The sequence below is a fragment of the Mastigoproctus giganteus genome, chromosome 6 (assembly GCF_048544385.1).
Source record: "Mastigoproctus giganteus isolate SK-2022 chromosome 6, ASM4854438v1, whole genome shotgun sequence".
NCBI classification, from domain to species: Eukaryota; Metazoa; Arthropoda; class Arachnida; order Uropygi; family Thelyphonidae; genus Mastigoproctus; species Mastigoproctus giganteus.
Window position 1 is genome coordinate 407,448 of NC_143580.1, and position 26,221 is coordinate 433,668.

The 26,221-nt window shown below is 42.3% G+C and overlaps 1 protein-coding gene across 1 annotated transcript in view; it reads left to right on the top strand.

Annotated features, from left to right (window-relative positions):
- LOC150083782 (glucose dehydrogenase [FAD, quinone]-like) overlaps positions 1-26,221 on the top strand; it is a 302,039-nt gene that overhangs the window by 160,994 nt on the left and 114,824 nt on the right. Inside the window, exon 4 of the mRNA XM_090374876.1 lies at positions 813-997. Within this exon, the coding sequence (XP_090231002.1) occupies positions 813-997 (185 nt within the window). The remainder of the gene's footprint in view (positions 1-812; positions 998-26,221) is intronic.

Below are 26,221 nucleotides of genomic sequence, written 5' to 3' on the forward strand. Positions count from 1 at the left end.
GACATGAGATCAAGGAGATGAGGCATATGCAAGAAGTGTCAACCATCCCAAGCATCGTGTCGACAACCGGTATGGTACCAAAGACTCTACACAGCAGCCTAGCAGCAATAAGTCTCCTAGTGAACACCTACAAAGAACTCCAGAAAGTCGCAATCCTGAACACCCGTACGATAGTCAATGATTTTCTCTACCGACAGTGACACCAGACATAACAACCACAGAGTGGTTGTAATGCCTGGTATCTGTGTACTTGGTGGCAGTACCCGTGACTAGGTGGAACTCCCAATCAGGGAGAAACAATATAAGAGCAACAACAATAATAATAATAATACAATACAATTTATTTATTTAATAATAACAATAATAATAATGCTTGTTATTTCCAGCAGAGGAGTACTTGTCAGAGGGGACAGAATTTTTACACCGTTACACATGCCAAAACTTCAAACTCGTATCGACAGCATGGGGAGGCCTCGTGTGTGGATTGGAGGAAGTAAAGTGCTGCACATTCTTCGCCTAATTAACTGATGAATTGGCCGTCAGATTAATTTGAATCGCAGTTTCGCACCTCCATGGACTGCGCCCGCAAAGGTGAAATGCCGCTCTCACGCAGCGTCTTTGTTCCATTCTGCGAGGCTGAAACGCCCCACGAGCCCGAAATTTCTGTAGTGGGACGGAGCTGTGAGAAAGGTCGCCTCGGTCAAAACATTTCCATTTTATCACTGTTTGCGCTAACAGGGCGCTGCGAGCACTGCGCGATGAACTCATCAGTAAATGCACTCACGGGCGAATTCTTTCTCCCCGCAGAGGAGCCGTTGGCCGAGAGGAAGAGTGCTCGGAGGCTCGAGCGTGCTCAACTACATGCTGTACATCCGAGGAAACCGGAAGGACTACGACAGCTGGGCCAAACACGGAGCGCTCGGCTGGAGTTGGGAAGAAGTTTACCCGTACTTCCTGAAGTCAGAAGACAACCGCGACCCTGCCATCGCCCAGAACGGTAAGTGGTGTTCAATTCCAAAAGTTGTATTCTTTCAGGTCCGACAGCGCTTCACGCGTCCAAATGCTGCATCCGAAGGGAATAGGTTGCTTGGGAGCGTCTGAATTTGAAGGAAATTCTTCTTCCTTTTGAGGGGTGTCCTCCCCCTTCCGAATGAACGGATGTGTTCTCATTTATGGCGGGTTCATGGGAGGCAATCGAAGGAGTTGGGGTGTGGAGCTTTGGTAAGTAACGGAGCAATGTAAGAAGACCATCCCGCGGCACGTTGAGCCTCATCTCTATCTTCTGTCTGCATAAGAATCTGCGGTTTGCTAAACAAGCGACGCAAAAACTCTGTACGCAGGCTCACCACACCTGGGTACTGAGAAGGAAAAAAAAGTAAGAAAGTAAGTAGCGCTTTTGGTGCAGACTCGCACCAAAAAAGATCCACAGCAGCGAGTGCAAGACCTGCGGTTGAGGAAGAAAAAAATTGTGAATAAAATGAAACAATAATTTGTAAGTTGATCAGTTGGTAAAAAACCTATAGACAATTGGCCTTTATTAAATGAACAAACGCGATATTACTGTAGACACGGTGGAGACTAAGTAGTGTTCTATAGTTTACTACCCTGACGAACTCCTTGCAGTTATTTAGGTTTTTATCCCAAGCTTTATCTTCCCCCAGTTGAAACACTGCTACGCTCAGAACATCGTCTTATTAACATCGGCTGTTGTGGCAAAACAAGAAGGGGGGGGGGGCCACAACTGAGCGCTTGGAGAGAGAGGGAGTGAGAGAGAGAGAGAGAGAGAAAGAGAGAGAGCTAGTACCCTGCCCTTCGATTGAACGTTGTTCAAGTCACGTGAATGCCAAATACGGTGCTATTTGTTGTATTCTCTCTATCATGAACTCCCCGGACAGACTGGTTGTTGCAGGAATAAGCAAAAAGTTTATTGATCGTTATGTATTGAGGGCTAAACCTCTTTCGAACTAGCAGAGGGGACGCGTGTAAATCGGGTGTTTAAAAGTGAGCATTCGACGCATGAAGGGCAGGGCGGCAAATGATTGAGGGCTTTTCTTCGAGCTTCCTCTTGCGAAGGTATTTTGTTTTTCGCTACGGGGAGGCTCAAGTTGCAGGTCGCGCTTCAGGAAATGAACAATTTATGACGTCTTAAATGGCTTTTATAGCTACTAAGAATCAACAGTGGATGCGAGAAATTTGGGCAACTCCATCGCAGAACTAATAAAGTTTCAAGAAGAAGGCTGTTGTTAGTTGTCACCCATCCCTATTTTCAAGACGCCTGGTCAGCGTGAAGAGAAAAAGACTGTGGGGGATGAAAAAGAAGGTCCTTAAAAAATATACATATGTCTTTACTCTTCTTTAAATTTTATTTTGAATATGTATAATAATAATTATGCTTTATTAAATATTCCTTATCTGTTCTGTTCCCTTATAACTATATAGACCTCTATTCCTTACACTCCCACGTACACTTTGCTTCACAGGAGAATTCCAGATTCGAGGGAACTTCTGAATTGTGTATAATTCCCTTCGGAAAGGCTGAGTGTTCAGGAATAACAACTCACAAATTAATAAACAACAAAGTTTATTTACATATATATATACAATATAATATACAATATAATATACAATTGAATGAAAAAACATGTAATATGCATACAAGGTTAAGTCAAGGATACCTTGCATATATTATTCTTATATTAACAGTCAATGTGCTACTTTCATCATTATACTCTGTGTTCTCGCCATTCTGTTAAAATACACTGAAGACTAATCTTAACTTTCCTAAAGTCTCTATTTGTTATTAGTCTTTCAGTTAGATCAACAATTCTCCATTAATACAAACACTATATTCAATTATCTATCCTTATATTATAATTCCTTTCCGGGGAGGTTCCAAGCTTTCGATTTGGCTCTCTGAGGATCTCCTTCATCTGCTACACCTGAATTTTCTACAGATAATTTTTTTGGAACTCTTTGCTGCACTGAGACTGGCGTTCTTTCTCCACCTTAATCGAGCTACTTCTATCTTTTCCATTCGCTGCTTCCTTCCTTCTCATCGAGCTACTAATTCCGCATTTTCGCTCCTTCTCTTGAGCTACGGAATCTGCGGATTTCGCTCCCTTTCTCTCCACCTTATTAAAACTTATCACGAGGAAAACTCATAGGGCATCTCACACCAACTTCTACTCCTCTCCACTTTATTAAAACTTATAACAAGGAAAAACTCATAGGGTGCTACCCTCGTTTTTCCGCTCCACCTATTAAGAACTTTTTCAAGAAGAAAACTTCTCAGGTGCTACCCTCCTCTTTTCCCACCACGACCAAACACTCCACTGTTAACTGACACATATTTCCTACCACAACAGAACCCTCAACTGTCCATGTTACTAACTCATTTTACTTATCTCGACGAAAATCTCGACTGCTGTGTCCGCTGACTATTTCATTTTCCCTAGCACCAACAAAAATCTCAACTGAGAACCCCACTAACCCATTTTCGTAAACACCCACATAACTCAACTCGGGGTTCTGACTCTCTCTCCCTGTTCACTCGCTTTTTTTTTCATCTCAATTACGTACCGCCCCTTTGTGTCAGGTCTTTCCTTGTTCTGAATCTTAACCAATATTTCTCATTTTGTTCAACTTCCACTTTCTTCTTATTTGCCCGTTTTATTTTCTCAAGCTGACACCTTATAGCTCGATCTAACTTGATCTAACTTGTTCTCGATCTAACCTGTCCTTGTTCTGAATCTTAACCAATATTTCTCATTTTGTTCAACTTCCACTTTCTTCTTATTTGCCCGTTTTATTTTCTCAAGCTGACACCTTATAGCTCGATCTAACTTCTTATTTTAAGAAATTTGTAAAATTTCTCAGGCTGTCTGTATCTTTGAAGTCAGCCGCTGATAGTTATACTGTAGCAGACTAATTTCCCACGATCTATAAAACTAGCCATCACTGCCAGCCAGACGGTAATCTTAAATCTAATTCCCAGCATTTGTTCCGTTTTCACTACCTTGTCTCTCGTCCAGTTGTCACCGATTAAAGAAATGTCCCGACAGCACATGGTCCACCGCGCTATTGTTTACCAGAGTTGACCATTCTACTAATAGCCGTTGCTACTTGTTTCTGTTGTTTGGTTTGTCTGTGTGAGCTGAGAGTCGGAGTGTACCTAGCTTGCTAATAGCTTTTCACTTACCGCTCCCCTTGTATAGACGTCGTCTAATTTAATCCCTTGCGAGTGATCTTAGTAATATTCTTGACTTGTAAGGTTCGCTCCCCCATATTGCCATATTATAAGTTTTACTTCAAATTAATCTCACTTTTCTATAAAATAATATATTTGTAAGATTTTACATCTTACAAGACCAAACCCTCCAGCATATGACCCTCCTATTGCCTATCCGTAAATCTTAATCAGTTTTGCAAAGTTAGTAAGGATTTTGGACTAAAGATGAATATGGCTAAAACAAAAGTAATGATGAACAAGTATGCCACAGAAAGGGAAATAATGATTGAAGGAGCAGTAATTGAAAAGGTGGAGTCGTATACTTATCTGGGACAAGTAATAATGTCCCAGATAAGTATATGACTTAAATAAATAAAGCAGTAATAATGATAAATGGCTGGAAGTCAAGAGAAGAATAAATTTTGGATGGATAGCATTCAGGAAATATAGTCACATACTGAAGAGCAATATCCCAGTTTGTCTGAAACGTAAAATAATGAATCAATGTATACTCCCCACCATGATTTATGGAAGTGAAACTTGGGCACTCACCAAAAGAATGGAAGAGAAGCTGAGAACTACACAGCGAAGAATGGAATGAATTATATTTTGAATCAGACTGTTAGATAAGAAGAGAAACACATGGATTAGGCAGCAAACTCAAGTAATGGACATTCTTATCAAAACTAAAGAACTAAAATGGTCTTGGGCAGGACACATAGCTCGAAGACATGATGACAGATGGACTAAGAAAATAAAAGAATGGCACCCAAGAGGAGCTAAGAGAAAACCTGGAAGACAACAACGGAGATGGATAGATGAAATTCATGAGTTTGTGGGTAGTAAATGGATGGCCAGTGCTCAAAACAGAAGGAACTGGAAAGTTGCTGCAGAGGCCTTCATCCTGCAGGGGATTGAAAATGACTGATGATGATCGGAAAAATGCCCTTTCACCTTCGAACTGATTGGGCCACACAAAAATGAATGCGCGTAATTTTGTTTCACGTTCAACTTCCGTGGAACCCTTTGAAGAAGACTCCACCTAAACTATTTTCTCCTCAAGGAAGTTCAATGTGTCTGGTTCCGAAAAATGTCCCTGAATCTTGTTGTCACTTTCATTTGCCTATTTGTAAGACTTTGGAGCTTATGAAGTCCATTTTTTTATACTAGCCAAAATTTTGTCAAGAAAATTTGTCCTTTCCTGTTCATACACATTCGGCTCTTTCCTAATTCCTAAGAGACCCATGAGACTCACAAGAGAATCGCATCTTTATTCGCCTCATTAACCTGGATGTGTTCACTAAGTCTTTTCCAGCTGATACCAATGATATATTTAACAGGTTACAAGTGGATCCAAAACTATCCTGTAATCTGTAAGAACAAACGCAGCGAAAATCATACCAACCGAATTCTCTCTCTCTCTCTCTCTCTCTCTCTCTCTCTCTCTCTCTCTCTCTCTCTCTCTCTCTCTCTCTCTCTCTCTCTCTCTCTCTCTCTGCCCCTCCCATCGTAAGGATAAGGATTGTTTTGGTGGAGCTTAACACGATACATGGGCTCTGAGGGCTATATTGTGTCTTTCTAATGGTTAATTTGAAAATATTCCTACAGATTTAGGAAAGTAAACAGGCCTTTCTTATTAGGGTCATCCCCAAGAATCTGCAATAACTCTATTGATGACTGTGTATCAGTAGATGACTTAAAAGTGTTTGTTTGAGCGGATATTTAGAAAGTGGGGAAAGTCCACTAATGACGAACAGTCAATTGTACATGACACGATGTCACAATGTGGTCATTGAGATATTTGAAAATGTATATCGGGTAAATAAGTATCTTGTAAATAGTTGCGAATTCAAATAAGTATTTCGGAATCCCACAGCAATTTTAGCCATTTAAACTGATTGTTGAATGTACCGCACAATTGTGAAGCTGTGCATCAGAACCAATAAATAAATAAATAAATATTTTCCGTTTATACACCGGAACGACCACACGGTCAGAGGAATTCACAAGATAGAGAGGTGCCTCCGTAGCCAGGTGGGAAGGAGCAGCAGTGCGTAGCACACGCTTCTTGATTAGACCGGGGTTCGAGCCCACCAAATACGGAGGATGCGAAAAGGTCAGGGAATGACCACTGCACCGGAGCAATATGGCCTTAGTTGCTAATGCTCCTGAAAACCAAATAACAAACAAACAAGATAGAGAGAGAAAGAGAGAGTCGCCGTAGCCTAGGGGTCAGGCGCGCGGGTGCATAAGTACACGTGCCTTGAGTGACCGGGGTTGAAGCCCGTGACTGCTGAATACGGTGCTGTTTCTTGTATTCTGTCTATCTCGTGAACTCCTCTGATCATTTGGTCGTCCCGGAGTATAAACAGAAAATTTATTTTTATTTATTTACAAGAAACAGCACCATATTGAGCAGTCACGGGCTTGAACTCCGGTCACTCGAAGTGTACTTATGTACCCTCGCGCTTGACCACTCGGCTACGGCGGTGCAATACCTTGTAGGCACCCTACCAGCCCATGGCCGTCCATAGTTGTCAACGCTTTGGGTTAAATAACCAAATAATTATCCCTGTGTGTTAACAAATAACCTTAAACAAACCACCCCAGTCCAGTACTTCCTTCTTTGTTTTGGGTGAATCGACATCCGGAATTGTTAATTACCTACATAATTGGACGATTCATGAAGATCACACGTGTAGCGATCATAGAGCGATCTTCTTTATCATCTCTAAAAATCAAAATGTTCATCGACCACCACAGGATCTTCGTAGATACTCTATGAAATTTGTAAAATGGCAACTCTTCCATGCTTCTTTACGATTAACCTTCAACCAACACCCTTGCCTCTCTGTATCAACCTGAATCCAAACGAGTACGCTTTCTACGTACAGGCAGCCCTTCTCCGTGCTACTGCTGCATCAACTAGAAGGAAGAATGAACCCTGTTGGAACTCTCACCTGTCTGACCTGAGAAAAAGAGTACGTCGTGCCAGAAGGCTGTTTCAACGCCATCGCTCCTGGCCGGATGCTGTTGTTACCAGACTAAAGAGGGATTATCGTGCAATGAAACAGAAATATAATAAAGAAATCAATAAGCAAATGGTTCTAATGTGGCAAGCTTTTGTTGGCACAACTGGAAATTCTGACCCGTGGGGTCTTCTATATTAAATCTCTAGCGACAACTTGGTTACAAATGAGATCTACAACTGTGTAATATGTGATAATTCGGAAACTTTGATTCGGACGTAATTGAAATAAATTTCGATCTTCAAAGCCACTGACGCTGTTAATGCTGCTATTCTTGATGTCTGTTCCTCTGAATAATTAATTCTGATTATTCTACCAGCCTGAAAACAGATCTTTTCATATTATCTCAGTTACAAGCAGCACTGAAAAACTCAGCTTATCCAAGCGTCCTGAACCGGATTCTATCGAAAATGTTGTAATAAAGAAGTTTGGTGAACTGTTCTCTAATGTTCTGTTAAATTTGTTTAACAAATGTCTGCTGGCTGAATGGCGTCTTCCAGCGTTTGTGGAAAACCGCCCTGGTGAAGCTCATCAAAACCGGACAAGCTACCTGCACGGAGATCTTCACTGCGGATGAAATTGAAAACGCAATTTCAACAATGAAAAATGGCAAATGCCCAGGCTTGGATCTCATGGAAGTGGCCACAGTCAAGAGAATTTGGTCACAGTGTCCAACTTTACTCATAAATCTCTTTAACTCCTGCCTGACCCACGGCATCTTTCCGAAACCCTGGAAGAAGGCCAACTTAAAACTTCTAGTTAAAAACCCGGAGAAATCATCAAACCTACCCACCTCCTACCGGCCAATAGCTCTTCTCCCAGTGCTGGGGAAAACCCTGGAAAAACTCCTGGCCCAGAGACTGAGAGCCTATTACAACAGGAAACATCTTTCTTCTGAATCCCAATTTGGGTTTACCCAGGGCAGATCAGCCGTGGATGCCATTGTAGCACTGCAAAACGCCATTGCAAACACAGAATCAAAGTATGTCCTTGGTCTCTCGGTTGACTTCAAAGGGGCCTTTGACACCATCTGGTGGCAGAGTGTCCTTGAGAGGTTCCGAGAGGCCGAAGTGTCAATCCCCATCTATCGACTCCTAGCGGACTATTTCAATGATCGCAGCCTAGTGGTCTTCTCTGGAGAATGCCATGTCACCAGGCCAGTTACGCGGGGCTGCCCACAGGGATCTGTTCTTGGCCCACTCTGCTGGAACGTGGTCCTTGATGGGTGGCTTACGCGCCAACACAACACGGCAGCAAAGATTGCATTTGCAGATGACCTCATTATTCTACTACAAGGGAATTCAAGGTTATCCTTGGAAAGCGCCGCTCAAGAAATCCTCGAAGACCTGACTGCCTGGACTACCACACATAAACTAGAAATCTCCTCAGACAAAACCAAACAGATCCTGTTGAAAGGAAAACTGGATATAAAACGACCACCAAACATAAAGATTGGAAGCCAAACCCTAAAAATGGTCCCTACACTTAAATACCTTGGAGTGATGATTGACAGTAAAAAGCAATACATACCCCATGCAAAATATATACTCCAGAAAGTTAAGACAGTAACAGGAAAATTAATTCGAATTACCAGAACCTCGTGGGATATCAAACCACGCACCTTGTTGCTTTACTACAACTGCATTCTGCTTCCAATCATAACTTACGCTGCAGGTGCATGGGCAGGCAGTATACAAAAACATACTGTTAACAAAATAATCACTCAAGCCCAAAGATTCTTCCTTCTGGCATCCACCAAAGCGTGCCGCACTATATCAACATCAGCACTACAGATAATTAGCGGAAAGCTCCCAATTAAATTTGAGGTCATAAATACCTATCTCCAATATTGCCGAAGTAGGAACATCATATCTATTTTTGAAAAATACCAAATAGATAGAAACCTCACAATTAAAAAAGACAACGAGAGACTACGGGAACTATACGTCATAGACTGGCAAGAGAGCTGGACCAATGACAGCAAGGGGCGGACAACACATCTATTCCTACCTCAAGCGGCGGAAATAACCAAACAAATAAGATCGTGGTTTAATCCGGGACTCTACCTAACATTCCTCCTTAGTGGTCATGGCAGCCTGAACTCGAGGCTAAACGCACTGGGATTATCAGCTACCCCGTGCTGTAAGTGTGGGGGCCTGGAAACGGTCCAACATATCATCCTGGAGTGTCCCTACTACACGGATTACAGGCTTCCCCTTCAACTCGAAACCAACGTCTTTGATACAAGTGACTTTCCACGGTTGGTTGCTACTGAGGAACACTATAAACAGGTATCGACTTTCGCGGAGCGCGTTTTCAAAAGAAGACAGGCGATACAAGGGAACAATCAGAACTGACTGGTTGGACTGGACGAACTGGGACTCAATCCACACTGTGATGTGCGTCATTAAACTGGAACCACGTGGTGGTCCACCACAAATGGACATGCCACTCTGGGCAATACTCACGCTTAAGTGTCATCAATATGTGTCTTCAATATGTGCCCTAAACTACCATCAACTCACCAGACCAGCATGGGCTCGAAAATGCCAGGGCCTTTGCCAAAATGGATATTAAACCATGTAAATACAGACTTTCACTCACCATGAGGCACCGCACTAGGTCAGGATTGAGCCCTGCGAGAGTGGATCCATCACAATTGAACAGTCCAAATCATGTGTCAACACTAGTATCTTCCTCACTAGGTCAGGATTGGGCCCTGCAAGTGTGGGATCTACTACATTTGGACGGTCCATAAACACGTAATGACTAAGTGACATACCTAGATATCCCTCACACTAGGTCAGGATTGGGCCCTGCAAGTGTGGGATGGCTTACCACGTAATACTAAGCTTATAACCATGTTAAAGGAAGGGAGAAAGGAGGAAAAAAAAAAAAAAAAAAAAAAGAGAATCTGGCTGCCTCCTCGTGGCGCGGTACGGGAGCGGGGGGTCGGGACTAGTTCTCCGCGGCCCCCTGCTGCTAAATGCCAGATGCCAGCCACAAACAACATACACAACACATTACACACACTAATGACAATTATAAATAGTAACCGCGATAGATAACTTAAATTCCGTAAAGGCTCGCGTACTTATCACTCACTAAATACTTACTATAATTATAAATCACACTCAAATCTTAAATCTTACATTCAACCTAAACTTAAACTAAAATTAAATTAAACCTAACTCTACCTCAAACCCGACTTAACTTCAGCTTAACTTAAAACTAAATTAAATTAGGAAACATCAACCATAAATTAAACTTATAACTTTAATTAAACAGTAACTCAAATCTAAGCTTAAAGTTAAACCTAAACTACAACCTAAACTTAAACTCATCTATAACTTAAATTTAAACCTAAACCGAACCTACACTAATGTCAAAACCAGCTTCATAATTACTTAACTCAAACCCAAACTTGCCCACTAAATTAACTAACACTCAACTTAAACACACAACAGAACTTAAACTTTACTCAAACTTAACTTAACCCTAACCTAAAACTAAACACTAAACATTAACTTAAATTAACTAAAACACATTCAAACGATTTGATCTAAACTTCAACTTTAAACTTAACTTTAAACTTAAATTTTAATTAGATGAACTAAAAAAAACGATTCTGCTGGCACACAATTAAGCTTAACGAACGGCGGACATAGGGGACACCCTGGAAACCGCCAGTAAACTACAAAAAAAAAAAATACTTTGATTTCCCTTCTTCCAAACTTAGACAAGCTATTCGAGCGAATGCTTTATCATAAAATTACAGATTTATTTCAAGATCAGGAATCATTTTCAACTCACCAATTCGAGTTTATCAAGGATAAATGTTGTGAGAACGCTTTATTAAAACTAAAGAAACATACTAAGAACTTGGATTCGAATTACCATTTAGCTATCTTCATTGATTTTGAAGGTGTGGTCGATTCCATGTGGTGGGAAAGTGTATTTGAAGCTCTGCGTGTTGTTCGATGCTGCTTTAAGAGGTCATCTGGAATTACTTCAGAGACGGGTTTATCCAAGTATCATCCAAAAATCAAACAATTAGTAGGTCTCTCTCGCGCGTGGATGTCCTCAAGGATCTGTCCTGGCACCTCTGTTTTAGAACATTGTTTTAAATACATGGCTTATCAGACAAGTTGAGTTTACTGTCCCAGTTTCCTAAGCAGATGACTGGTTCTTATTCTTTCTGGATGTTGAAGATCTCAACTTGAAACCAGGATGCCTACAGTCCTTCTGGACCTAGTTTCTTGGACTAAACAAAACAATCTTACTATATCTCAGGCAAAAACCAAGATGATGTTATTTAACCATCGGTTTAATGTGAATCGCCCTCCTGATATTAAGATTGATGGCAAACAAATACCATACGTCCGTAACTTGGAATATCTTCGTGTCGTGCTAGATGACTGGCTAGACTTCGCCCTACACATCAACAATCTTCTCGAGTGAGAATTTCGAACTGGGATCTGACTGGGGTGTTGACAGGAAGACGCTCTTGTTCTACTACAAAGCTGTGTTTCTTCCTATTGCCGCTTATAGTTCTCCTATGTGGTTTGAGCGTGTTAAAGTATAAAGTTTCGACGTAAACTGTACTCTCTTCAGCGATCAATGATGCTTTGTATGTTACGTGTCTGCAGGGCGGTTTCTACGGATGCCCTATAAGTAATAGGTGGAACATTGCCATTATACCTTAACCTTATATTTAGATCGTTCGGTTATCGTCTCAAGCACGTTTTGCAGATGTAATTTGCTGGTTTTACTGCAAACTCTTTCAATGATTTTAAGCAGGAAGAATGTGGTCGGAATTTATCAATGTCTGGCAAGATTGTTGGACCACAGCAGTCAAGGGTAGAATCACATACAGTTTCATCGATAATGTACAGTTTGCTTTTTTATTCTTCTATCTTTATGCAGGCAGTGAATAATTAGATGCAATAATACTCATAACAACGACAATGCTAGGAGTTTAACATAAAATTGACCGATACAGGAATAATTACAAAAAACATATATTACAACATAAAACGAATAATTACACATATAAAAATTATTATTTATTAATAAGGGAAATGAAAGAACTTTTTTTTTCCATTTACACACACCGCGTTGAAAAAATGATGGCAGTCACTCAGCTGAAGACGAAAGCTGTTCCCTCATGAATCACTTCTGTAGGATTTGTCCTCTGTGAACTTATTATTATTATTAACATCTTTTTGTTTCGACAGCAGTGGGCATCCCCGGAACAGGTTGATTTGGCTAGATGGGTGTACATTAGTGTTTTGTAGCCCACATCCATCTCCTGGGAGTTGTGGAGCATCTCCATGTGCAGAAATCTGTCGCCTATCCTGAGCCTCCACGCTATAGACTGCAGAGAGGGGAGGGCTCTTAAGGATTTCGGGAGATCCTCCAATTGCACATCTGCCAAACACTTGGCGCATTGACTTCACCCCTATCATTTTCATTGACACGAGCAAGCAGGGAGGATGAATATTCGTTCCGTGACTTTTCTGTATTTTAGAAATTTGGTCATTTCTGAAGTGTGTGCGAGGGTGGCAGTTTATGCTTGAAGTGGGTCTTGAAGAAGATCCACCGAAGAAGCCAGTACTCATCAAAATCAATGGATTTTGGTGTCGACCCTCAGATTTCCGATCCGTAGGTGATGATTGGCTGCAGAAACCGGTACATGTATTGGAGCGTGTACGCGGGCTCTGTGACACGAAGGTAGCTTCTTAAAAGGCAAATTTCTTCTTGGTTTTCTCCAAAGATTTATTTACAGATTTATTTCAAGATCAGGAATCATTTTCAACTCACCAATTCGAGTTTATCAAGGGAAAATGTTGTGAGAACTGCCCTCATCACTGGGCACGGTTCCGTAAAATCGAACTTGTTCTGTTGGATTTAGAAAATAATGACACACTTGCGTTTGTCAGCTGCGAGAAGAAGACTGGGCGCTCGTTGTCTTCCACTTCTCGTATTATTGTGACTTTAGAAATTCTCTACTGTAAAAAGTTCCCCATTTCTCGCCTGACAAAAGTTTTGATTGAAACTGTCTCTGCTTTCTTCTCGCGTCCTGCTTGCCTTTCAAGATTATCCTTAGATTGCCCTTTTTTGGACAATTAAGTTAAACAGACTCTCCTCCTCCTCGTGTTCAGGATAGTACACCCTTTTGCTGTTGCCCAGTTAAGGTGGCACATAGTGTTAGGGTCAGGCGCCCCCTGGGTTTCCCACACCTGTGCCGTATGTACGCTGAGAAGGAATAAGACAACTGTAAATGCCGGGAAAGTGTTGTGTGTTGGATGTGTACTATTTTGTTGGGTTCTGTTGTGCATCCTGGCATTTGGCCGCAGGGCCCTAGGTGGGGCCCTACGTTGCCCGCACACACCACTAAGTGGTAGCCAGGCTGCCCATAATTCTCTGGCCGGTCTCCGCCAGGGTCGCCTGAGTTTCCTGGACGGAGAACAAGTTAAAATAAATAAATAAATTTCAAAAATAATAATAATTAAAATTAAAAATAATAAAAAATAAAATTAAATTAATTATAATAAAAAAAATCCAGGTTAGCAAATCCTACCCTACAGCAGAGTTAGCTAGGAGTCATGTCTGGTTGAGTTATGTCAAAACCGTGAGGGCCATCTCCATGAAGGTTTAGGGAGTACCAATCCAGTTCTGTTTTCGTCAACTTACAGAAGGAAGAGAGTGTCCTTTAGAGGTCAAGGGTAAGATGAAAGTCAGAAGGCTAGTTATCAATTGAGGCAGTTGCCTGTGCAAGGTGTGACCTTCTTACGGCAAACAGGTCCTGGGAAAACTTGGTAAAAGCTAGGTACCATTCCTGCTCAGTAATGCACAGATATTCTCTGTCTCGTGGGAGATGGTGTATTTTGGAAATTAAACGGCATCTTAAGTCTTCGTAGTGAGGATACGTATAAACCAGTCCTCTTCATGGCCACAGGAGCAGTAGGAATTCTCCTCAGTACCCACCCGGGTCAGCTGCTATTTGATAGATCCATGCCCGGTAATAAGATATGTAGCGTGGAGACCAGGAGGAGCAGGGGGAGCTTTGGGAGAAATTGTAGCGACCTGGGGAATAAATTTCTTCGCGATTGGTCCTTTGCTTTTGTCTGTCCATCTCTGCTGCCAAGTTTGAGCCAGTATAGAGAAGAGGGTTCGCTTTTCCGTGCGACGCTCGTTTGTGAGATTGATCGTGTGGTTAAGGATGGTGGCCGGAATTTCTCTTGACAGGTGATAATGTATTCCACGGCAGATCACCTCCTGGTCCAAAGGCAGGACCACAGCCAAAGCCTGAAGAGCAGGAATGCGTAATATGCCGTCTGCGCGGGTGGCACAGTGGTATCGTCACCGTCCTCCCCACACTCGGTGGAAAAGTGGGCTTTTTTTCATTCCGTGGCTGAGTTAGTCAGTTAGTCTCAGGCGTAGATAGCAAGGTTTCCCCCCCAGAAACTGGGTTTTTTTCGTCCAGCAAACAGGCAAATCGAGAACACACGCAATTCACAGATAAAATAAATATGTGTCATCATTTACAAGGGACCTTAATATCATAATTTTTTTTTTTTTTTTTTTTTTTTTGAGTAACATGCAGCGCTGGATGCTTTCAGGTTTCCGAATGTTCCTAACAGTGGTGACTCTGGTAAACCATGCTCCGGCAACGAAAATGATTACGGGAAGGAACACCGACTTACAGAGAAAAGAGAGAGAGAGAGAGAGAGAGAGAGAGAGAGAGAGAGAGAGAGAGAGAGAGAGAGAGAGAGAGAGAGAGCGCATCTTTTTAGCTCCCAGTCGCTCCTACTCACACGTGCGATCATGGTCGTGTAGTTGCCGGTAAGAAGATATGCTAGGTGTGGATAAAAGGACAGTTTACTGTCTAACATAATTCCCAAGTATTTGAATTCCGTGTCCGGACGGATTGTTCGTCCTACTAGCTTGATCTGTGGTGGTCTGTAGGGTTCCCTTGAGTAGAATCGATTTAGTTTTTGCAGGGGAGTGCTGCAACCTGTGAAGAGTGGCCCAATCCTGGAGTTTCCTTAGGGTATAGTTTGCCTCGAGAGATGCTCTGGAGTTTGTAGTTAGCGTGAGGATAAAAACGGTTAAGGTGGCACATTATGTGTACCCAATCTATGGGGGCTTCCATAATAATCTACCTGTAACTAGTATGACTGTGCTGATGTACAGAACTCTGTAAAATGGGCATGACGTGTGAATTAGTGTGTGTTTGTGATATGTTAGTAAATGTTCTGTGGTGGTTGTTGTTTATGTCAGGCCTCTTTGCTACCAGGGAGCAGCCATCACCTGGACAACTGCTGCCCGGTGCTCGTCCACCGGCACGAGAGCCGAACCTGTGTTCAGTCTCAAACAGCACCAACTGGAGGTAATACTAAACCAGCGGATACTTAACCCTCATGCACAGATTGTCCAGATCTGTGCCAAAAAAAAAAATAAATAATAAATAATAATAATAATAATAAAATAAAACTTATGTAATTGTAAACTAACTATGGTTTAGGTGGCACAAAAATTATTCAAATTATTATATTAGGGGTTAAAAGTTAAGTTAACTGCAGCCATTATCAACCCAGGATGGAAGCCTCCTCAACAATTCATGGTGAGGGAAATGGACCATAATCTGCCACGCTGGTCCATTGCGGGTTGGCAGATCGACCGTATTTAGCAGTCAGGGGCTTGAACCCCGGTCCACTCAAAGAGCGTGCTACTCCACTCCAGCCCCTGACCACTCGGCTACGGAGGCCGCTATATTAGGGGTACCCGGAATTAATTACATAAACCCGATTTCTGGCTGTAAATTGCCCATGTTCTCAGGGCGATTTGCCTATTTCGCCAGACGAAAAAAAAAACCCACTTTCTAGGGCAAAGACCTTGCTATATACGCCTGAGACCGACTAACTCAGCCACTGAGGGAACAGAGCCCATTAAAGTTCCTGGCGTCATGGACGGGATTCAAACCAAGGCCTTTTTTCCACACGGTGTGGGGAGGAAGTTGATGATACCACTGTGATACCCGCGTAGACGGTTAAGCTGGCACATGTAAACATGTAAAGATGTCCCATCTTCTGGAACTAGCACAGAAGAAAAAAAACTTCTCGGGAAAAAAACCACTCTAGAGTTAAAAAAAAAAAAAATGAAGAAATAAATAAATAAAACTCTCTAACAGTAACTACAAAGACCACGTAGTGGCATGGATCCACTACTACTAGTACTACTACTAGTTTTTCAGTGTGGGGTACGATTACTAGGTGTTGGTTTGAACACTAGTCATGTAAATTTTTAAAAGAGAGCAGGGGATGAGATTGAATGCTGATGAGGAAACAGACAGAAATATGGAGTGTTTAGAGAAGGCGACCCCAAGGTGTCAGTGGGGCAGGCCCATGCCCCACCAGAGGGAAGGAGGGATCAGAGGGGGGGAGGAGATAAAGAGACCGTCCGCTGCCCCCGCTAGGAGGAAGGGGAAGAAAGGGCCATGCACGGGTGTATGGTTTTGAGAGCCAAGATGCCTTGAACATCGAAGCTGTGGCAAGTCTTCTTACGAGTTCACGTAGCGAGTCCAGTCCGGTATAAGAAATGTCACTCATGGAAATGGTGCCCATGAGTGACAATGGTAAAGTTCAATTATGTAGTGCTGGTTCCACGGTTCAGATGGTAAAGCATACCCACACGGGCAACTTCCAGGTCTAGGAGTAGAGCCCCCGCAATCACTAGAAGAAGTGCACGAGTTGACCCCGTGTTACAGGTACGTGTTATGGTTAAAAGGATCGGTCTTGGATTATGTCCAGTCTTCTCTGGTGCACTGCTGTTGAGGATTTACGGAGGCACCTGAGGCGTATGTGATGATCGGAATGAAAACTGCCCTGTAGAAGAGTACCCTCTCAGTACCCAGTCCCGGCGAGTAACCCTGGCGACAATTGCTGAGTACATTTTTATTTTTGCATTGATGTTATTGAGATGAGGGACAAATAATAAATTTCTATCCAGGATGACGCCTAGGTATTTTTACCTTGATATTATGCTCATTCAGAAGCCCTACACCCATTGTAAGTAGGTCAGGGGATACCCACTGAATTACAAAGTTGTTCAAACAGATGGGGAAATCCCCTGGGCAGCAATCTTAATCAGAAACTCCAACTATACTGTAACAAGGATGACAAATTACTGCCTCTCCTGGGCCGTGTGCGCCCACATAGTCACAGCCCTAGGGGAATTCTACGCGATCTCACTCTACAGCAGACTGGGGGATGACATCCAATCAACCATGACCTACCTGCAGAGCATACACACTAACCTCCAAAATGGAAGAATAATCATAGGAGCAGATGTTAACTGCCGTTAACCAGCTTGGCACAGCGAAACTCCAGGGAGACGTGGCGTAAACAATGGACAACGCCTCGACGAGTTTCTTCCAAACAGCTGCTATACAATTCTAAACCAACCTAACAACCTATCGACCTTCTCCAGTACAATGCAGGTGTATGGTTTCACAGGCTTAGAACTGTTAAATTTCGATTGAAGTTGGCTACTATGCAACGCACAATATTATTATGTATGTTAAGAGCTTGTCGAACTGTTTCAACTTCTGCACTGCAGGTTCTTGCAGGTGTATTGCCATTGGACCTTCACGTAGCTTACAGAGGTCTTTGTTATAGGTTAAAAAACCAACTATCAACTGAATTTATGGGTTTGGTTCTGAATATTAATTCAGATATTAAGCAAGAACGTAATCGTTTGTGGAATGAAATGATAAATCTATGGCAGACACGCTGGGATACGTCATCTGTCGGATCTGTTACTAGGACGTTTTTCCCTGAGGTGACGTTTTGTGTAAAGCAGAAACTTGTTTGGTTCTCTTTAGACATCCTTCCTCTTAACGGGACATGGATCTCTTAACGAAAAACCATGTCGTTTTGGTCTTTCTAGGACGGAAGCTTGTCAATGCGGGGAAAATGAAAATTGGAGCCACATTTTATTTGAATGTCCGCTGTATAATGACTTTAGAGATGTTCTTCGTTCGTCAGTTTCTACACTCTCTCATGGGCATGAAACTTTGCTGGTGGGAGACAAGAATTCTTATGTTGCTCTTCAGCAGTTTGCATCTGATGTTTTCACAAGAAGAAGAATTCGTTATACGAAATAATTCTTCTCCTTTGTCTGGTGGAGCTGCTCAATAGGGAGCAACATTGCCTAATTTTTTTTTATTATTTATTTTTATTTATTTATTTATTTTTATTTATTTATTTATTTTATTATTATTTTATATTATATTATTTATTATTATTTATTTATTATTATTATTTATTTATGTATTATTTTTATTATTTATTTATTTATTTTATTTATTTAAATATATATATATATATATATATATATATATATATATATATATATATATATATATATATATATATTTAATTTTTTTTTTCCTCTCCTCTGGAGTGGGCCCCCAGAGGAATCTGGCCCATCTTTTGCCAACATCAGGTGGGTCAGAGTCTCGAATTGAGACAGTGCGAGCTCCATTGAGACTGGCCCACCTTCCCGTGGCGTGGACGAGTACCCAGAATCATCTGTCCAGGTGACTGATGATTCTGGGTAGCCAAGCGGTCAGACACAACAACAGAACACGCACAGAATACACACAAACATACACTACTTATTTCTGGCCCTTCTACAGTGGTACTGTTCTTCACAGAGATACGAGGCGGAGATGAACTGACGTTCTAGGTGCAGCCCATTACAAAAACACATGTCCACATGTCCATGTGCAGTACAATGTGGGATGCTACAATAGACATTAGCCTAGCCACCAGATCCATTGCAGACCATACTACAAACTGGATTGTCCCCGAAAACTGAACAATCTTAGACCATAGAACTATCACGTTCCAACTAAACCCTCACAATAAACCGGCTCCAGGACACCTAGACCCCAACCACTGCAGAACAACTGCTGCTATGCCGCCAAAACTGTATCTACACCACAACGCATGAAGAGGAATTATTTACAAGAAACGAACTGGATAACGCGGCTGCAAGACTGTGGAACAGAAAATCACCAGGCGCGGACCTCCTAGACCCTGAAATCATTAAGGAGACATTTAAAACCATCCCGGAACAATTGCTGAGCCTATACAATAAATGGGAGAGACTGCTTCTACAGGGATGGGATACACTTAAATAGAAAGGGTGCAAGAATGTTTGCTGATGCTATCGAGGCAGTGTTAGGTGGGTCGGAAAACTGCTAGATTGGGGGGATACAAGGACTAATAGATTAACAGTAGCCACTGGCAGAGGTGAAAGTGATTCTTGCACTGCTTCTATTGGAATGAGCCGCAGCCTGGAAAATAAGATGCATGGTATTTCAGAGACTGCTGGGAGCCATTGCGGTACAAGTAAACACATGGGTTGTGTTAGGGTAGCTAAGAAAAAGAACAGGTGCATGTATACTTGTGTGTACACCAATGCTAGGAGTTTAGTAAATAAATTTGATGAATTTGAGGTATTGCTCAAAACATCAAAGGCAGATATTGTGGGGATTTCAGAGACGTGGTGTCACACAGATATAAGAAATGCAGAACTGGAATTTGGGGAGTACAATGTCTACAGAAAGGATAGACAGGATAGGAAGGGAGGAGGGGTTATGCTATTAGTTAAAAAACACATAAAATCCAAGGAAGTGAAGCCAGTCGACATCGCTGGACAGTGCAGTGTCGAGTCAGTTTGGTGTGACATAAGCATTGGGAGATCAAAATTGAGAGTAGGCGTGTGCTATAGGCCTACTGATTCTGATGAGTATAATAAGGAACTGTACAGGGAAATAGAGTGGGCCAGTAAATCAGAGAGTCTTATAATGGGGGATTTTAATTTCCCAGATATTGACTGGAATTTGGGGGCTGGTCACTCACACAGTAGCAAGGCTTTTGTGGATTTATTGGATGATTGTTTTCTACATCAGCATGTTCGGGAGGCAACTAGAGGGAGTAATACTCTTGATTTGATTATCAGTAGTGATTCTTCATGCATTAAGAATCTGCAGATAAATGAACCACTTGGTGGCAGTGATCACAGTGTGCTGAAGTGGGAGTTACTCAAAGAGGTAACTACCATTAGGGGTAAAGGGAAGGGGTATTGCTTTCGTAAAGGCGACTACAATGGACTGAGACAGTATTTAAATTCTATACAGTGGGATCAACTGATGATATTGCCAACAGCAAATTCAAAATGGGAAGCATTCAAAGAACTTATCGTGGAAGCTACTAGGCTTTACATACCAACTAAGAAATATTGTTCAAGGTTTAGGCCTAAATGGTTGTCAGATGAACTAATGAGGCATATGGCAGAGAAGAAAAATGCATGGGATACATACAAATTAACACGTGACACGGACGCCTATGATAGATACAAGTTGATCTGTAACCAAGTTACAAAGGAGGTTAGGCAGGCGAAGGCAGATTACGAGAGATCCTTGGCAAGGGATGCGAAGAAAAACAGCAAAGAGTTCTTTACTTATGTAAACTCTAGAAGGAAGGCGATGAATCAGATTGGTCCACTTGAGATCGATGGGTCAACTGTTGATGACCCTGCTCGGGTAGCTAACAAACTAAATGAATATTTTGCATCGACATTCACACATGAGGAGTTATTCAGCGAGGGGAATGCCAGAGGTGTATTCAACTCTAGCAGTAAGCTAGAGAATCTTGTAATAACTGAGAGCAAAGTGGAGGAGAAATTGTTGAAGATAAACACAAGAAAGGCACCTGGGGTGGATGGGATCTATCCAGTTATATTAAAGGAGGCAGAAAAGGAGGTAAGCAAACCCTTAGCCATAATTATGAGAGCTTCCTTGGACTCAGGGGAGGTACCCATTGACTGGAGATGTGCAAATGTGACCCCAATTCACAAAGGGGGATCAAAGGCTGACACAAGTAATTATAGACCTGTGAGTTTAACTTCTGTTCCCGGAAAATTAATGGAGGCACTGGTGAAAGAAGCACTGCAGGATCATCTAGACAAGACTTCAGTTATAGCTAGGACACAGCATGGTTTTGTTAAGGGGAAGTCTTGCCTGACCAATTTGATTGGATACTATGATGCAGTCACAAAAGAACTGGATGCAGGGAATAACTTTGATATTATATACTTGGATCTTAGAAAGGCTTTTGATACTGTTGCACATGGAAGACTGCTGCACAAATTGGAGCAGTGTGGCATTGGAGGCAAGTTGCTGCTATGGATAAAGGGGTGGTTGAGGGGGAGAAGACAGAGAGTGGTAATCAATGGACACTGCTCATCGTGGACTAATGTTATTAGTGGAGTCCCTCAGGGTTCAGTATTGGGGCCTTTATTGTTTTCTGTATTTATAAATGATATTGATGATGGTATATCAGGCTTAATGTCCAAGTTTGCAGACGATACGAAGGTTGGCAGGGTTGTCAAGGACACTACTGACACTATGCTGCTGCAACAGGATTTGGAAAGGTTGAGCAGATGGGCTTCGAGGTGGCAAATGAAGTTTAACATTGACAAATGTAAAGTACTACATATGGGAAACAGCAACCCCAGAGCAACGTATCAACTCTGTGGTACTACACTGACAGTGGTAGAGAATGAAAGGGACCTGGGGGTGGTGGTGCAGGCAGATATGAAGTTCTCTGAGCAGTGCAGACGAGCTGCAAGAGTAGCTCATGGTGTATTGTCAATGATATATAGGAATTTTTCTAGCAGGGATAAGGAGGTGATTATTCCCTTGTATAAGGCAATGGTCAGGCCACACCTAGAGTCTGTATACAGGCCTGGAGGCCTCATTTCAGGAAGGATGTAGAACTGCTGGAACGAGTACAGAGAAGGGCAACTAGATTGGTGAATGGGACAAAGGGGTTCTCTTACGAAGAAAGGCTTAAGTTTTGCAAATTACAGTGTCTGGAAACTAGGCACCAGCGGGGTGATCTGATAGAGGTGTACAAAGCCTTGAATGGTTTGAGCATGCTCAATGCTGATGGGATTCTTCGTCTAGCTCAGAAAAATCACCTGAGAGGGCATAAATTCAAATTGAGGAAAGACAGATGTAGGATAGATGTGCGGAAATTTGCCTTTAGCCAGCGGGTGGTTGGTGGGTGGAACAGACTTCCATCCCTTGTCGTGGAAGTTGATAGCCTAAATAAGTTTAAGGCTCAGCTGGACAGGTATTTCGAACGAACAGAGGGGTGAAGTGGAAGTGGTTATTTTTATTTATTTATGTTACTTTTTTTTTTTTTTTTTGGCTGATGCTGCATAAGCTTGCTTTCTTGCATCAAATGCCTCTACTAATGCTAATGCTAATGCTAATGCCTAAAACAAGGATACTTTTCCCTCGTTTGGAGGGATGGCAGAGCTCAGACTTGTCTTAAAAAATCCAAATAAGCAACAGGACCGCCCGGGATCCTACCGACCAATAGCACTCTTAACAGTGACAAGCAAACTCCTAGAACGCCTCCTGCGAAACCGAATCGAGCCACACTATATAAGCTCAGGTCTACAATCTCCGAACTAGTTTGGCTTCCGAAGGGGATGCCCAGCTATAGATGCCCTGGAGAACATTACCAGAACTCCCACAGCAACAACTAAAAAGTATTTCCTCGTCATTGCAATCGACTTTGCCGGGCATTTGACACCCTGTGGTGGCCAAGCGTCCTCGGCAGACTCCGAGAGGCTAACCCGCTAACCAACCTCTACAACTGCATCAGTAACTACCTCACAAACAGATCCGTCACAGTCACAGCCCCATACTGCTCCGTAACTAGACCTGCATACAGAGGATGCCAAGTGGGCTTCGTGCTAGGCCCAGTTCTCTGGAGTATGGTCCTGGACGGCTTCCTGAATCTAAACCTTGGAAATGCCGTCCCAAGCATATGCAGATGACCTGATTCTGATGTCCCAGGAAAGACTACAATCTACCTGATGAAACAGCAGTTTAACTGCACGCACGACCATTACGATCTGAACCTCTCCCTTAAGCGGTTCATCTTTCACTCCTACTCCCTGGCTGGGGAGTGGATTGTTTTCCGTCCCCTCCCCGCCATTCCCTTTTCCTCCCTCTGGTGGGTCATAGGCATGCCCCACTGACAAAACCAGGGCCGCCTTCCCTATTGGCCCATTCTTCTATCTTTCTTTCCCAGCCTTGTCTCCCTGCCCTCACTCTACCTGTAGGCAAGCGAAAGCCCCACACGTTGAAACTTAAGTACTTCTAAAATATGTTACGCCCCATTTTCGGCTTTTCAAACCCTAGTGCAAACCCCACGCAATCTAACGAAGAATATACGTGTGAATGTGTATGTACATGTATATTTTATATGTGTGTATATGTACATTTTTTTTTTTTTTTTTTTTTTTAGGTTTATTCCTAGCCACTGAAATCTCAGGAAATTAGGTGGTAGGACCTGCCAGAGTATATACATAAGCTACTGGGTACTGGGTTCCTGGTTCCACGGAGGGTAAGTAGGGCAACGTTGGGCCCCCAACAGGGGGTCCAGCGGCTAAACGACCAGAAGAACAACGGTACACGACACTAAACGATCCAAGACCAGCACACTTTTAAATCTCTGTGGCATTTACAGCGTACTGTAACGCACCGCAACCTAAATTCGCGGAGATTTTGGCGTCACTTGGGATGTTGGGCTCACCTTTCAGCCTTACTTTTTCAGGATGAGGTAAAAGGCGTACGCCGCTCTTTGGGCGCCATGTCTAGAGCTTTCCCCCTGCCTCATACATAAGCAAGTATCTCAGTTTGAAGTACTGGTTGCTTCGATGGATGAACAGGGTGGTACGCCACCCTCTAACTATCTCCAGATCGATCCTACAGGCAAATCTGGGCACCACTCCCTGGACATATCATCATGAGAAAAATGTCCTCACGCTTCTAATGGGGCGAATTGATGCTCCATCTGTATCGACATTAATCTCTGGCCCGAAGAGGGCAAGAGGGGAGCATCTCGACTCCTGTCTCCCTTTTGCGCCTTACGTTGTCAAACATTGATTCCCTGAGGGACATGTTTCCAGGCAATTGTCTTCGGATCTTCAATAACTTTGGGACATACCAGACAGGTTCTGTGAAGACAAGCTCTACAGGAACGGAATCGTCAAGAACTGCTACCAGATAATGAATCTATCACACTCACCTGCCCTGGACATTACACCTCCCCCCACCTCTTTTTTTTTCCTATTTGTATATGACACAGACTGCTTTTGTCTCGATTCAATCTTATATTTATTTTTGTAAATTTCTCGGGTGGAGCATTCATGGAATCTTATAAATTGCGCGTGTGTTCCTCGCATCTTAGTGTGTAAGTACACGCATTGACGAAGTTTTAAGTGAAAAGAAAACATCTCGGGGCGTTCACCTCGAATGGGGGGGGTTGAAGGAAAACGTGGGGATAATGACTTCTGCTTTCATATGCGTGCGTCGGCCTAAAACAAGAAGGGGCCAACCACATTTTGGGCCCCCATAAAAAATAAAATATTTTATTTTTAAATAAATATATTTTTAAAAATACAATTTTGTATAAGAATTAAAACTTTTATTTATTTAAAAAATAAATTTATATAATAATTTATTTATTATACATTAAAATACATTTTAATAGTTCGTAACTAATAAACATTCAACCTTTTTTAGGTCCGTTTATTTGTTATAATAAAATTCCACGTTCAAAAGGAACAAAGGCGAGGAATTCGCCAATTCCTTCTTCCACAATGACTGCTGCAGTTGAATCCCGAACTAAATTAAACGAAAGCAATGAGTTGGACCGTTCTTGCGTCATCCCGCTTCTTGGTTTTGTTTTTACGACTCATTTTGGAAAAGGTTCGTTGAGGAGTGCAACTTGTAACGCCTAAACCCCGAAGTCGTGTCCCTTTTGTGAAATTTAAATCGATCGGCATCATTAAGCCAGGTTAAAAGATTTTTGCGGTGTAGACGAGCAGTGGGGTTCAAAATGATCTTTTTTTGTGCCTGCAAACCCGTCAAAGATCGCCGAAAACAGTGGGGGAGTATGTCCTTATTCAGACGCAAGATGTAATTCGGGGAGATTCCCCGTAGCTTTCATTGCGAGGATGATTTCTCGATTAAATGTGGGGGCACCTCGAACAGAACCGACAGACCGCGTTGCAAATGTTGTGGAGTCGCGCGGCATAGGGGACGGTGTCTGCAATGAAATGGGAATTCAAATATCGGAATGCGTTTCGCGCAGAAAAAGCACGAATAAAATAAGAAATATTTTATTATTTAAATATTTATTTACGGTATTAGCCTCTCTTGTAAACCCCTGGGTTGTAGCCGTGAAGGGTATTGTGTACGGCGTGTGCGTTTTGTACGCAATAAAGACTTCTTCTTCTTCTATTTTAATTCTTTCGTTTTAACATTTATGTTTTTTTTTATGGTTAAGCAAACTGTTTGGCAACGAGAGCCCCTTCAAGGTTTCGGCCCCTCTGTGCGCACGCCTATGTCCGATTTACTTCTAAGACACGACTTTGTTATCTGAATCGATTATTAAGAAAGCCTTAGAGCAAAACTGAGAAACTTCAGAATAATAATTGCGTAAAAATAATTCTTTTTTTTTTATTTAATTTTTAATGCGTCGCAAAATTAAATGCGAAAATATTAAATAAGGACGGTAAAATATCTCGCCGAACTGTGTCCGAGAAGATGCGAAGATTAACATCGAAGTAACCCCTCCCTCCCTCCCTCGGCGGCCAGCCAAGGTGTCTGTGGGAGGGATTCTGGTTAAAAAAAAAAAAAAAAAAAAACAGTTTGAAAGTTGTTTGCACGTGACTTCAATAAAATTAGGATTATTGCGCAAAAACGGTCCGGACCCGGGAACTGGACTTAAAGCTGCCCACGAGCAAAACCATCAGTTGGATTTTGTCGATGGCAACAGCTAAGACTGCCTTCTTTTCAAAGAAA